This window comes from Lepidochelys olivacea (assembly GCF_965140295.1).
Source record: "Lepidochelys olivacea isolate rLepOli2 genome assembly, chromosome: 3".
Lineage (NCBI taxonomy): Eukaryota > Metazoa > Chordata > Testudines > Cheloniidae > Lepidochelys > Lepidochelys olivacea.
This window is the reverse complement of record NC_140413.1, coordinates 86,316,674-86,330,835: the sequence shown is the minus strand read 5'-3', so window position 1 is coordinate 86,330,835 and position 14,162 is coordinate 86,316,674. Positions and strand designations below refer to the sequence as shown.

The window sequence follows — 14,162 nt, the reverse complement described above, 5'->3', positions numbered from 1 at the left end:
TTATGGGAATGATGCAGAAATTATTGAGTAAAATTCAGTGGCCCGTGTTATACATAGGGCCTTACCAAATACACGGCCATGAAAAATGCATCACAGACCATGAAATCTGGTTTCCCGCCCATGAAATCTGGTCTTTTGTGTGCTTTTACCCTGTACTATATGGATTTCATGGGAGAGACCAACGTTTCTCAAATTGGAGATCCTGACCCAAAAGGGAGTTGCGGGGGGGTGGTCACAAGATTAACTTAGGGGGCTCACAGTATTGCCAGTCTTACTTCTGCGCTGCCTTCAGAGCCGGGCTACCAGAGCGTGGTGGCTGTTGGCCAGGCGCCCAGCTCTGAAGGCAGCGCACCGCCAGCACCAGCGCAAAAGTAAGGGTAGCAAGACCATACCATGCCACCCTTACTTCTGTACTACTGCCTTCAGAGCTGGGCAGCCGATCAGTGGTGGCTGCTTACTGAGGGCCCAGCTCTGCAGGCAGCAACACAAAAGTAAGGGAGGCAATACCATACCAGGCCATCCTTACTTCTGTGCTGCTGCTAGCGGCGGCTCTGCCTTCAGAGCTGCGTTCCCAGCCAGCAGCTGACACTCTCCAGCTGCCCAGCCCTGAAGGCAGCACCACTGCCAGCAGCAGTGCAGAAGTAAGGGTAGCAGCACCGCAACCCTGCCTACAATAACCTTGTGACCCCCCTGACCCTTCTTTTTGGGTCAGGACCCTACAATTACAATTACAAATGTGAGATTTAAATAGCTGAAATAATTAAATTTATTATTTTTAAAATCCTATGACCGTGAAATTGACCAAAATGGACTATGAATTTGGTAGGGCCCTAGTTATACAGAATGTTAGACTACATGATCATAATAGCCCATTCTGGTCTTAAAATTTATGACTATATGAGGAGTAACTTGTCTTTATCTATACAGTAGAAGCTTTTTTAACCGGCATGCTGGGGGAACAGGGGTTGCCGGTAAATTGAAAATGCCAGTTAACTTAGAGGGAGGGGTTTAGAATGCTGGGGGAGGATGCGGAGCAGGGGCATAGGAGGGGCTGTAGGGCACAGGCTCTGGGAGGGAGTTTGGGTCCGGGACGGGGATTGGGGCATAGGAGAGGCTTGGGGTGCCAGACGGGGGTCGCACTCATCTCTGGGGGCTCCTTGCAAGTAGCTCCCCGTCCCTGGTGCTCCTGGCAGAGGCGCAGCCAGGCGGCTCTGCAAGCAGGCACACTGCCTCCATCGGCAGGCGCCGATCCCTGCAGCTCCCATTGGCCACAGTTCCCAGCCAATGGGCTGGGAGCCGCAGAGTCAGCCCTCGTGGGGGGGGACGGAGGCAGCGTGCCTGCAGAGCTGCCTGGCCACAAGCCCCCTCCCAGACCCAAACTCCCTCCCTGAGCACGCTCCACAGCCCCTCCCGTGCCCCCTGCCAGCCCCACACCAACCACACTATAAACTGGACTTTCAGTGCAGATCAGAAATGCCGGTTTATAGAGCTTGCCAGTTAGTGAAGTGCCGGATAAAAGAGCTTTTACTATATAACTTCTCCTGGTGATTCTGAGCCACTAGAAATCTGCCAAAAACTCTGATAAATTCTGTGGAAACTTTTGGAAAATGTACAGTCCTGTCACCAAGATCTTCACCAATAGAGCTTCTAAACTCCCGATAATCTTCTGGGTTTTGTTCTCTTTAACTCCTATGTTGAGCTCTAAAGAAGAACAAAAATATCAAATATTCAGTTATTTGCACCTTCAGATCATGCGTCTTATTTTGATGGGAATAGCTTTTGAAACTTATCAGACAATACATAAAACACATTTGGTGGATGCTAAATTACTCTACTATTTAGGCTAAACTTGATATTTAAATTGTCATTACTCAGAAAGCCAGAACTGTTTTATTTCAAATTTAGAAGGATCATAACCAGAAGGGCTAGATATTTAATACTGCACAAAAAGTATTACCAAAAAACTCAACAATCCATTTTGATTCAGTAAATTGTTTAACTTTCTTACTGAAAAAGCCCAATACTTCCACTTTAACTGATGATGCATGAGGTAGGACTCAGGAGGTAGCCGGACCCCTGAGCAATATAGTGCACTGTCTTGATGACTGGTAGAACCACAGTCAGTTTCAGCTTAATTTTAACTTTCACTTTTAGAAAGTAATTTTTTGGTTTGGAGGAAAATATTCCAAATGTACTGTTTTCCTGAATCTGTTGACAGACTGATACTGTAGCTGTATCTGCTTAGTCCAGATTTATATATCATGCCAAACCATTGTATATAAGTACTAAGAAGCATGATACATTAATTTCAAAGACATTGAGAAAAGAGAGGAAGAACTGTGTTTGGAGCTTTCCCTCTTCTCACCCACCTCCAACCTTTTGCTACTTCCTTGTCCCTCTTGTGTCCAGTACTCTGCTGCTTCCTTGTCCTGATCTTTGCATAGCTGCTAGATTCACTTCAACTCCAGTCCTCTGGTTCTTCCATACTCAGTTTTTTATCCCCATAATCTACAAACAAGCAAACTGACTTTTGTACTGCTTGAAATGACCTTCCGTTATAAAACAAAGGAGTACTACTACCTGTGTCTTCTCATATTCTTCCCCACACGGGCACTCCCTGTGCAACAAGGGATGCTAACTATTGTGCATTCTAGGAAAAACAAAACAAAACAGGATTTCGTTTCTTCCTTAAAACTTCTAAGCTTTGTTTTCTTTTTTAAAAGCTAGATTCCCACCTATATGGGATAAGCAAGGAATGTATTAACAAATACCCACATTTCTTTTTTCAAAATGAAAATGTCATTTTGCAGAGAAAATGGAAAATACAAAAAATGGAATAACCCTAAATTCATGTTATAGTGTAGGATTACCAAATCTTTGTATGTCCATTGACCAACTAAATGGAAAGATGTTCTTGTGGTCCTGGGTATTTTGTTTAAGACTCTGTCACAATTTCTCTGTGAATTTTTTCCAAATCACTTAATCTCTCTATGCCTGTTTCCCCATCTGTAAAAAATGGAGCTGAGGTGGTACTGTGTTGCACACAAATGTTGAGGCTAAATTCAATACGATTTGTAAAGCAGTTTGGATTCTATGATGAAAAATGGTATGGAAGTGAAAAGTGTTATAATTTAATATTATGGATTATGTAATTTTCATGTTCTTGGTGCTGCCATTTGAAATGTTTAATCAAGACTTAAAGGACCAGGAGAACAGTACCCATTAGAAAACAAACATTCAATATGTAAAAATTATTCCAAGTTGGTTTACTTAAAAATACAGTTGTCTACTGGTAACCTTGCACAAAACAATTAATATTTTTTTAAAAACATTCTAAAAATTTAGGCTTAGTCAGCTGTTTTTTACCTCTTATGTGTAAGTAGTTTTATATAAATGTATTGGACCCTTGCTTATAATGATTTCATTTATATGAATAATCTGCTTCTTTCAAAACTGTGTGAAATGTAATTGTTTGAAAAGAGCCACAAAATATAAACTTGTACTTGGGTTTTCTTTGATGTAGGTCCAAAACCTTACACTCATCAGTATGGAGTTACATGCTCGAACCAGACGAGACTTGGAGCCAGACCCTGAATTTGATCCTATCTGTGCTTTATTCTTCTGCATCTCATCTGACACAGAACTGCCAAATACTGATAAAAGAGAAATCACTGGTGCTATAGTGATTGATAAAGACAGAACAATCTCAAGCCAAGGTTCCTATTTTTTTTTTTCTTAAGAGTACTTTGCCAAAATCTGTATCTTGTAAAAATGAAGCATTAGCAAGCCATGATCAAATATGGTTCTATAGTATTGTTTTAACTCATTTAATTTTCTCTTGTGAGTATTGGATGCAAGGCTATATTAAGCATAGGTAGAGTTTTCCTGCTTATATCTTCCTATGAACCATCTCATAGGTTGTAAACCACAGATATGATACATGTATGCAGTAGACCTGTGTTTGTGTACTCCTGAGCAAGCTCCTGCAGTGTTCTAGAGGTGTAAAGAGGAAAATTTGCCTTAGTCTCCTGCTGAAATTGCTGGCTAGCTACAAATAGAAAATGTTAAATCAAGACAGTATGTTTAATATTTTACTTAAGGGTTATATTTGTGGTTTTATCTGATCCTTTTAGGATCTAAACAGGGGCCCTTATTGTATTGTACCTTTTTGGCTTTGTTTAGACCAGTGATACTCAACCTGTGGCTCTAGAGCCGGATGTGGCTCTTCATGGCCCTACAGGCAGCTCTCGCAATGTAGGCATCTGATCGGCGCTCCACTCTATCAGGCAGCGCGGGGAGCACTGAGCAAATGGACCGGCAGTGTGGGAGTCGCTGAAGTTCCCCCTCCCAAAGGGGGAAAGAAAAGGAGCTGCTGGGATTCCCCCACAGGTAAGAGTAGAGATCACCTCCCACCCAGCAGCCGGGGGGCAGAATGGGGAGAGACCACCACTCCTTCCCAGCAGCCAGGAGGGGATGGAGAGAGAGAGAGTGTGCTGCTGGGAGAGGGGATGGTGGGTCGTGTCATGATGTGTCAATATATGATGATGATGTGACACTGCATCATCATCAGACATTGAGGAAACATCATGACACAAAGATCACAATGTCGGTACTTGATTTTAAGGTGCTCTGCAACTCCATTTAATGGTGAAGTGGCTCTCCAGCTGTTAAAGGTTGAGTACCACTGGTTTAGACTATTAAAAAAAGTCCTGTTTCTTTTAAGATTTATTCTGGGGAATTAAAAAAAAAAAAAGTGGCATTATAGCTGTATATTAAACCACAAAATACTGTCTAACAATAAAGGCATAGCCCAAAACCTACCAATAAAAAGGAAATTTAGTCTTAAGGCAACAGTTCCATCCTTCACCTGCTTCTTTAAGATATTGCAGGAATTTTATGGGTTTAGGTGAAGTCCCTAATATTACTTTTAATGTAGCTTATTCTGGTATTTGTTTCTTTGTTAGTATTTTTAATTAACTCCATTATTGTACTGAGTGAGAGTTGTCATGAGAGACTGTTACGGCGCATTAGGAACTGCTCTGAAAAATTATGAAGAAAACTCTGTGAATAAGACTAGTAGTATATTGAAAAATCAGACATACTGATCTGCAGAATTTATTTAGTGATAAAATGAGGTAGTTCATTTAAATGTTGTGATAATCTTTCTTCCTTTTTATTGTAAGTGCTCTCACTGTTTTCTTAGTGAAGAGCTTGTTGAGCTCCTTGAGGAGTGACTTGAGACTGAGCTGCACATCATTTTACATTATTGCATTTTAAGTGATAGCCTGTATTTTAATTAATTCTGAAAATGCACAGAATTATTTTTTGAGCTAATGTGGACTAATGTATTCATCTTTTATCAAGCTCCTTTTAAAACTCCAGTTGATTGGTTTAATCAGAGATGTTATGATCTGTTATGTAAGGGAATTTTGAAGACACAGTTGTTGTTCTGCTTCATTACACTTCTTCTCTAATTGGTTATTTTTTATTTCCTCGAGTCAGTGGGGGTGGGGTTGGAGTTTTAAAAAGTATACTGTGTTGTATAGGGCTTTTCATATGCAAAGCACTTTGCAAAGAACGAGTCTAAACAAGTGTAATGTAGTTAATTAAAATAGATATTTTATGTGAAGAATATAGAACATAAGATGCAGTACAGTTCTTTAACATTTTTCTTCAAATATAGTTCTTAGCCTGACTGTTGTGGATGTAAAATGCTAACATTGTTCCTTGGGTCAAATTTGTTCATCTTTGGGAATTTCTAGAAAATTCTCTTCTTCATGGAACAATTTGCAAAGTGAAAAAATGGAAATCTTGTGCCTAAAACCCACCTTTGAGAACAAAAATAATCCAGAGAAGGATTAATTGTATTAGTAATTTTTAATCAATATTAAGACAGATATGAATGTACGTTGTAGAGGCAGAAATTATTTTCTCTGTTCAAATGATTTGAGTTGTATGTTTTATTTTAAAGAATTAGAGAGACTGGAGTAGTGGAGTTTGTCCTAAAAATTAATGATTATTTCACTTGTTTTCTAGGTAGCAGAGACCAGGCCCCTTTGCTCACAAGATCTGGAGTTACAGGACTAGAAGTCACTTATGCTGCTGATGAGAAAGCTCTTTTCCAGGAAGTAGTGAATATTGTAAAAAGGTAGCATATCTGTGTGTTCTGCTTTTATTTTTCAGGCATGGTACAGCAGATTTAGTTCTTTCAGCCCCTGCCAGTCTCCCAAGTATTGATTGTTATTGTCTTTCCCCAAAGGCTCATTTCTAGAATGGACAAGCATGGTGGTCTCTTGAATAAAAACATCTGGTTTTCCTTTCCTCTTATACCAGGCATATAATAAGAGCCTCTTAGTTAGCTGAGTTAAAGCCCCGAACCTAAACACTCCTATCAGTAATCCTGTAAATTTATAACCTTTCCTCTTAATCCCACAATCCAGTATACACATTTCAGTCTTGAACTCTCAAAATATTAGATATTACGGTGATGAGAACTATAGAAAACCTCAAGATAGGAAGACGTTTTTGCAGGGTTTTGTGGCAAAATACTTTCCACACAGAAATTTATATGGGTACATGAGCATAACCTGTAGATAAAAACTAGTTTCCTGACCCATAAATTTGTCTTCTCTGAATGGGAATCCCTTGTTCTATTAGGCTTGGAAAACTGCAGGGTTTTTCTCTTCCAAGTTTTGAACACCTGCTTTACAGCATCCTCTGGTGCTGTAACTTTGGAACTGCAGGCACATCTCTCTGCAAGGCCCAACTGCCAAAGCTGCGAAAGTCATAGTCTCAAGGAAAAATAAGCAGACTAAACCGTGAATCATCTGGCTGGAGTACATGCTGAAGACAAAATGTGTACTAGGCAGAGTACATTTGCAATTCTCTCTCTCTCCAACCAGAAAACCTCTGAGGAGAATGACATTGACCAACCCCATGAAGCCAGAATAAAAAAGAGTTGCTGAAAGCAACCAACATAGGGTGGGTCCTGACAGAGCAGCGGATACTTGTTCAGAGAAGACAAACTTACAGGTAAGGAAACTAATTTTATCTTTATCTTTCTTGGAAATCAGGTGCTCCATCTGCCTTGGGAAACCACTGGAAGTAGCAAGCCGTTTTAAAAGAAAATCCCCCAAGAAATGGGTGGAAATTTAAAAAGAAATCAAATGCCAGCATGTAAACAACATATCAAAGATATCACAGCAGTTAGAAGTTTTGCTTTATTCATGAAGATCACCATCAATGGAAGACTCAACATTTGTACATCTGAAGGCATCACTGGATGAAGAAAGGATACTGATTTTGTAGTGCTTTTTGAAGGAATGTACCAACAACCAGATAGCTTGCCTGGCAAATCTCTTCATAAGAGGCTCTGTCTCTTTTACTATAATGTGCTAGTACACCTGTTGGAGTCAGCAACTTATCCTCAGAAATTGCTTTAGGTAATTTGTATTCCTCGAAGATTACAGACTTAATCCATATATATATAGAGAGAGAGAGAGAGAGAGGACTTTGATGTCTTACACTATTCTTCTTAGTCCCACCTTTCACCTGTATAATACCAGTAGGGCATCAAACTTTCTGTAGGTGTAGTTCTGTGCAAATAGAATTTTACCATTTAGACACATCCTTTGTGTGCATCTGTTTTCTCTTTCAGCGTGTGTAGACTTTGGGCAGAAAGAGTATAAGAATATTGATAAGGTTAAATGGAAGTCCGTGGGGTTTTTATAAGCAAAATCAGCGGCTAGCCTCAATTACTACTTTGAGTCGGGGGAGTAAAGGTACTTAAGCAGGAATTTTCTTGCTGATGTGATCACTAAAAGGAAGGTGAACTAAGATTGGCAGACAGAAGTTTCTCTTGGGGCTCAAAAGGAGCTTTAATGAGAACACTTAGTACGGGGAAAATTTTCAAAAAGTCTTTTGTTGCCAGTGTTAGAGAGTTTTTCTGCTTAGTGCACCACAAACACCAGATTCTCCTGTTGACCTGGTAAGATCAACTGATGAAGGATTTCCTGCAGTTGAGGAGGAAATCAACCAGATCATATTCTAGGAAACGTTACTGTTCAGGATCCAGGGAACAACTCTCAGAGATTCAAGATCTGGGTGAGATAGAAGACTTTTGTGAATTAATTTCTAAGAAGCTGATAAAATCCCTGGCTGGCATACTGACCTTTGCATTAGTCTATGGAACTATAGCTACTTTGGACCAAAATGGAATAATCAGTATGACTGCACATTTCTTCTTGTTGATCTTTCTGACTTTCTCTGTAGAAGAGCATAACTCTGGAGACCAGACAATGAGAATGACAGCACATCTGTTCAGTAGGCTTGTGGGTTGTCACTGCCAGGAACCAAAATTATTAACTTCCTGGTGCATTGGACAGAAAACAAATCTACTTGTGGGAAGAACCGTCTCCAAACAATCAGGGACTTACTAGTTCAGCTCCCAGGTCCATCCCGCAGCAGTGGAGCCAACTGGCTGATTTCTTGGTCTTACTCCAGATGTATGTGACATTGAGGGAGACATCCAGATGTTCCAAGTGCAATGGAAGTCGTCCAGACCTCTGTTTAGGATTTTGTTTCTTGTTCTGCCTTGGTGATTGAGCCACAGTGGTTTCATCACTTTCCACTTTCTACATGGTTGGTTATGAACTCTGGAAGAACATATCAAAGAAAGCTGACTACTACATTCCCCATCATTTGCAGATCCACGGCATTGGTGCCAGGCTAGGACTCCCTTGCGGGGACAGGACCATTTACTTTCTGTTGTATGCAAACACCTACGAGTTTCCCATCAGAACAATCTGTTGTTCATCATACAGATTGCTGTTGTATCTGCCAATGGTTTGCCCTTAACAAATGACCCAGGGGTCTCTAGCAGGAGAGGGAGCTCAGCATCGATTGGTTGGGACTGACAGCAGATTGGTTTCATGAATTTTGATAATTCCATTACCTGATCAGAAAATTATGAAGGAGTGGAGGTGGAACATCACTCAGAAAACTATCTGGAGGCATTAGTATGTTGAAACCTATAGAGTGAAGAACAATAAATGAGTGAGGTCCTGACTTTTGATAAGTTTTTTTTTTTTTTTTAATTCAGGCAACACCACTAGTCCAATGTCAGTTTTGAAAAGTGGTCCGCAGAACTGAGAGCTCTTGTGATGTAATTAGAGCACTCATTACAGATTCATCTCCAGTGTTGCTCAAGAAAATTCAGCAACTGTGAAGCCTCATACAATTGCATCTATGCCAGTAGTTCATCCACAGTGGTAGATCTGAATACTCTCATCTCAGATTGACTGCCAAGATAACCATCAGTTTGGTAAATGCCTGTGGAGCAGATGAATGGCTGAGAAGCATTGCCTTGAATTGATAATGGTTGTCCCTGATGGTAAAGCATTAACATTTTTCAACGATGGGGCATATTAACATGTAAAGATAAGCCTTCTTGAGGCCCATGATGCACAAGAAATCCTTGGTGTTTCTCTTGAATCGTAAAGCACAAGTGTTTCTATGCTGAAAACTTCCAGATATTTTGAATACCCCCAAAGAAGTTGGAGTAGAAACCAAAGCCTCTTCCATTAGAACTGGGAGATTATGCCAAAGAAGAGAGGTTTTGAGATACTATCTAGAATACCTTTGGTTTTCATAAGGTCTTGTGGCAAAGGAAATGATGGAAAAATTAGTGGTGCTCAAAAGTTATTGAGGAGATCTTTTCTGATAATACTGAGAGCCCATTTGTCTGAAATGAAACCAGCCCACGTTGCAAAGAATTTCTTGAACATTCCATCGGGGAAGGCAAACATGAGTTGGCAGGACTTCATTGTCTTGGAGAGGATCCTCTCTGACATAATGCCCTCTTATTAGTTCTTGGCCTTGATGAGACACCGTGGATGAAATCACTGACTGTTCCGGTATTACTGAAAGCTGTAGCAAAAAGAGCTGAAGCACATTCTAGCATTTAGATGAGGATTGGCTAGGCATAATTTTATCAAAATTTTATAGATTTTTCAGAATTTTTTCTAAAACTTGAGAGGTTTCACCTCAAAGGGTGGTCCTAGAAATGGTGTTTGAGCTGCAGCTGCCTGTTCCTTCATGTTAAGGGTGTTACAGAAGAGTTGATTTTGGCAAAATGTTTTATTTTTACTGCAGATTCCAGCTGTCCTGAGAGACTGCTGGAGCGTGAGCTGTCTGAGGAGAGTAGGAGCACTCACAACTAGGGATATATGCATGGCTTAACTCTTTGTGGAGACAGCTAAAGGGAGGCACTTAGGAGGAGCAGGAACCAGCAAATCCTCCTCATTCTGAAAGGCTATTGAGATATTGAATAACATGAGATTTGAGGTTCAGGAGGTGCAGGAAACTGTCTCTGAGCAGACACAGTCTGGGAGGGTGAACTCTCAGAGAAACTGAAGGGTAAACTTCAGTGGGAGTGAGTCACTGAAAAGGGCAGTTACAAAGGCCTTCCTTCGGGTGCTAGGAGCAGTCTTAGGGTGGGAGGGAACTCACACGGAGCCCAAAATTCCCTCTTTGACCTGTCCTGTGTTGGCTGCAGTGGTGTGGAGATGATGCTCAGGAATAAAAGGAGGACTTGGGCATAAAATATGCTAAGAAGCCAGATACCAGCTGTAAAGCAGCCCCTCCCTAACTTTGTGCAAACAGTGAAGATGATCTACCAGCACAGAGAGGCGAGTGCAGGAACTCTAGGTTTTTCGGAATTGCTGTTGGGACAGCTCAACTTCTGCTGATACGGAGCCTGGGGATCTGCTGTTATACTAAAGGAATCCCTGTCCCACTCAGATAGACCATCTTCCTATCAAATGGAGGCCAGCCTGCAGGGACAGGGAGAAAACTGGAAAAGTGTACCTGAAAAGAACTGAGAACCTCTTTTCAAAGACCCAAAAGTAGAAGACTTGGGAGAGCTGTGCCTGAAATTCAATAGGCAAACCACTAGAGGATGCTCTAAAACAGGCTTCTAGAGACGATAAGGGAAGGCTAAAATTGCAAGCCATTTTGCCTCAATGACTTGAAAAAGATGGAAACAGTTTGCCAGGCCTGATGGAGCAGTGGATTCCCATGAAAGAGAAATTAAATGTTACGGGCCTCTTTCTTTCACATTTAAGGCAAATGCTGCCCCTCTGGTGCAGGTATAGAGGTCCCTACATATAATGGAAAAGGTGCTATTCTGCTCTGCAGAGGGGGAGGAGCAGGATTTGGGGGCTTTACACAGAAATACATGCTCCTGCATGACACAGAGCTAAGGGAATCAGGAATAGAAGGAGCATGGACAGAGTCAGTGGATTCACTGCTGCATGGTCCACCAGCCATGTGCCCCCCTTCTCCCTCCCTCTCCCAGAGTGAGAAAGCAGGAAGTGGCTTCTGAGAGAAGATATGAAATATAATATACCAGGATATAAGAGAACACAATCTCCTTGAAGATTGTATGGTAAAGTCACTTTTTAAAATTGTAGCAGGTTTTGCCATAATAAACAATAATTCTTAGCACTTAAGTCTTGTCCATAATGCTTTTACATGTAAAGGGCTGCATAAACATTGAATTAACTACATTTTCATATTAGACACATAATATTATATTTGTTTCTCATAAGTTCCTTAGCACCATTTCAGGAGGTCAAGAAGATTTAACATCAAGTTGCAAGGGGAAAAATCCCCTGCATCTGCCTTAAAATAAACTTCACTGAAATAACTTTTCCTCGGTCAGTAGCATCTTCCTCTAAGAATCTCCTCTTACTTTCCAGTACCAGCTCTATGAGTTTTGTTGCCCAAGGAAAACTGGGAAAAGCTCCCCAGAGTTTTCAGTTATGCAATTACTGTCCACTAAATATTTTGCGGTTCTAGACAACTCCCTCTTCTGTCTGTATTGTAAGTCTGGCCTGCACTCTTTCCTCCATTTGCCTCAATATTAGCTGGAGGAAAATGAGCACTCAGGAAAAACGTACATTAAAAAAAGAAAAGAAGAAACAATTCATTGAAATAAAAAGAAATGTTTACTACAGAATGGAAAGAAAATGGAGATGACATAGCAGCAAAACTAGTACAGAGTGAATCTTTCTGTCTAGAGAGGAAAATGATCATATTTCTTCTCTCTACAGCAAGGATGATTGGATTGTTACTAATATTGCATGTTTTAAATCCTCCCAGTACGAATGCTACTTTCCATCTCTGCAGAAAGATTGGCAATGGCTTGAAAGATCGTTTTGAGGCCCATCTTTTTATTTTGCCAATGGTATCAGTCAGAAGGTACTCTGTATTGGCCTACCTCAGGCCATGTAGTCTGCTCTGGCATACATACCTACAATCCCACTCACTTTTTCCCCAGTCAACAGCTTTCAGTTACTAGAATTTGTTAGTTTCTAGCAGGTACAAAAACTGGCCCAAATAGTGTGTCTCTTAATAAGATTGCTTGACTAGTGAAGAAGACAGTGTGGGCTTTTTGAGAACGGAAGCTACAAGACAAAATCCCACATAAACCAGTGAGGGGGCAGGATGAAAAAGAAATGTAAAACTGAGCAATTAAAGCATGAGCTATGGATGACCCTTTTTCTCAGTTATTTTCTTTGTAAATGTGATGAAAGAAATTTTCTTCAGCGTCACAGCCAGCATTTTTATCTCTGTTGGTAATCAAAGGAATTGCTTGACTGTTTTCCCAAAGAATAGTAGGTTTTGCAGGAGAAGATATAGGTAGTAGTGGTAGAAGAATTAGCTCTACTTTGCAGATGGGAAAACCGGTACAGAATGGTTAAGAGACTTGTCCAAGTTTATGTAAGAAGTCTGTAGCAGAGCCTGGAATAGAACTCAGATCTCCTGAGAATCTAGCTTTGTGTTTTTAGTTGCAAAACTACCCTTCTTTCCTCTACTCTAAGAGTACCAAAATTCCAGACAGATTCAGGATTAATTTCCTCTCAAGGAAGCAATATAGAAGTATTTTGCCATATTAATCTGTTTATACTCTGTCAGACTGCTTGCAACAAGTTTGTTGAAGTTACTGGACCACAACTTAATTATGTCTTGTCCCACTAGTCAGATTTCACCTACAGTCAATATAATATTGCTTTCCAAAAAACTGGTGAGATCCCTATTTTGTTCTTTATCTTTTTTTAAAAAAAACTAAGCTTAACAATTACTCTGTCAATAATATTGTTTATAATAAAATATATTTTACTTATTAAATCTCCAAGATTTATGTGTGTGGTCATTGAAGGACCACACCAAGCTTTCACTGAAATCGGTGGTGGTTTTGTTGTTGACTTCAGCATGAGCAGGATCAAGCCCACACTGTCCCTTCAAAAATGTATTGATATTATGAAGCTTATTTTCTTTTTTCCCATTTTTAGATATGACCCTGATATTATGTTAGGATATGAAGTCCAAATGCATTCGTGGGGTTACCTCTTACAGAGGGCTGCTGCACTAAGTGTTGATTTATGCCAGATGATCTCTCGTGTACCAGGTGGGTTATATTATAGACTATAACACAGCCCCTGCTGATATCATTAGGTAAAAGGTAATATGCTTTTAATTTTTTTATTTTTTTTTTTGGTGGATATCTGCACTTATGCGGGTATATAGGTGCAACCACAGACATTAAAAAAAATTAGGAAGTTTTCTTCAGTGATGGTTTATTTATTTTATTTTTATGTTGCATAGGTTTTGGCCCCAAAGATGGGGGGAGATTAGGGAATAGCTATTCAGATAAAGCGCCTCCTGCAAACCTGTGTCTGTCTGTGTTCTGTGTCCTCCATTATTTGCATGACCCTCTGGCCAGGGTTCTGATTCCATCCGTGTTCCCTTCTTTTCTCCCACCCCTGTGTTTCTTGTTGCCCTCTCTTTTTTGTGGCCAGAGTCCCCAGTAGTCTGTGCTTCTCCAACTAGGACCTACCTCTTCTACTCCTTTGAGGGGAGAGCTGGCAAGTACCCTTTGCCTCCTTCATGGACTCTTCCTTCCCTTTTTTGTAAATTCAGCTAGCAAAAGGAAAGCTGAGCTCTTCCCTCTGCTGCTGCCTTTGACTGAGTCTGGTGCACATGCACACAGTGGTAGCATGTATGTGGGGATTTATTTGCTACACATAGGTTTTCTCTAGGTGCCAGCTGTGGAAGTTCCACAAGTTCCTGCAGATCATCAACTGGGGAGCCTATTGCTG

At 40.6% G+C, this 14,162-nt stretch overlaps 2 protein-coding genes across 3 annotated transcripts in view; one reads left to right on the top strand and one right to left on the bottom strand.

Moving 5' to 3' along the window:
* Positions 1–14,162, bottom strand: part of MFSD4B (major facilitator superfamily domain containing 4B) — a 399,121-nt gene that overhangs the window by 299,174 nt on the left and 85,785 nt on the right. The window lies entirely within an intron of this gene.
* REV3L (REV3 like, DNA directed polymerase zeta catalytic subunit) overlaps positions 1–14,162 on the top strand; it is a 251,159-nt gene that overhangs the window by 168,905 nt on the left and 68,092 nt on the right. The window contains exons 17-19 of the mRNA XM_084623458.1: positions 3,524–3,716; positions 6,037–6,148; positions 13,356–13,471. Of these exons, the coding sequence (XP_084479584.1) occupies positions 3,524–3,716; positions 6,037–6,148; positions 13,356–13,471 (421 nt within the window). The remainder of the gene's footprint in view (positions 1–3,523; positions 3,717–6,036; positions 6,149–13,355; positions 13,472–14,162) is intronic.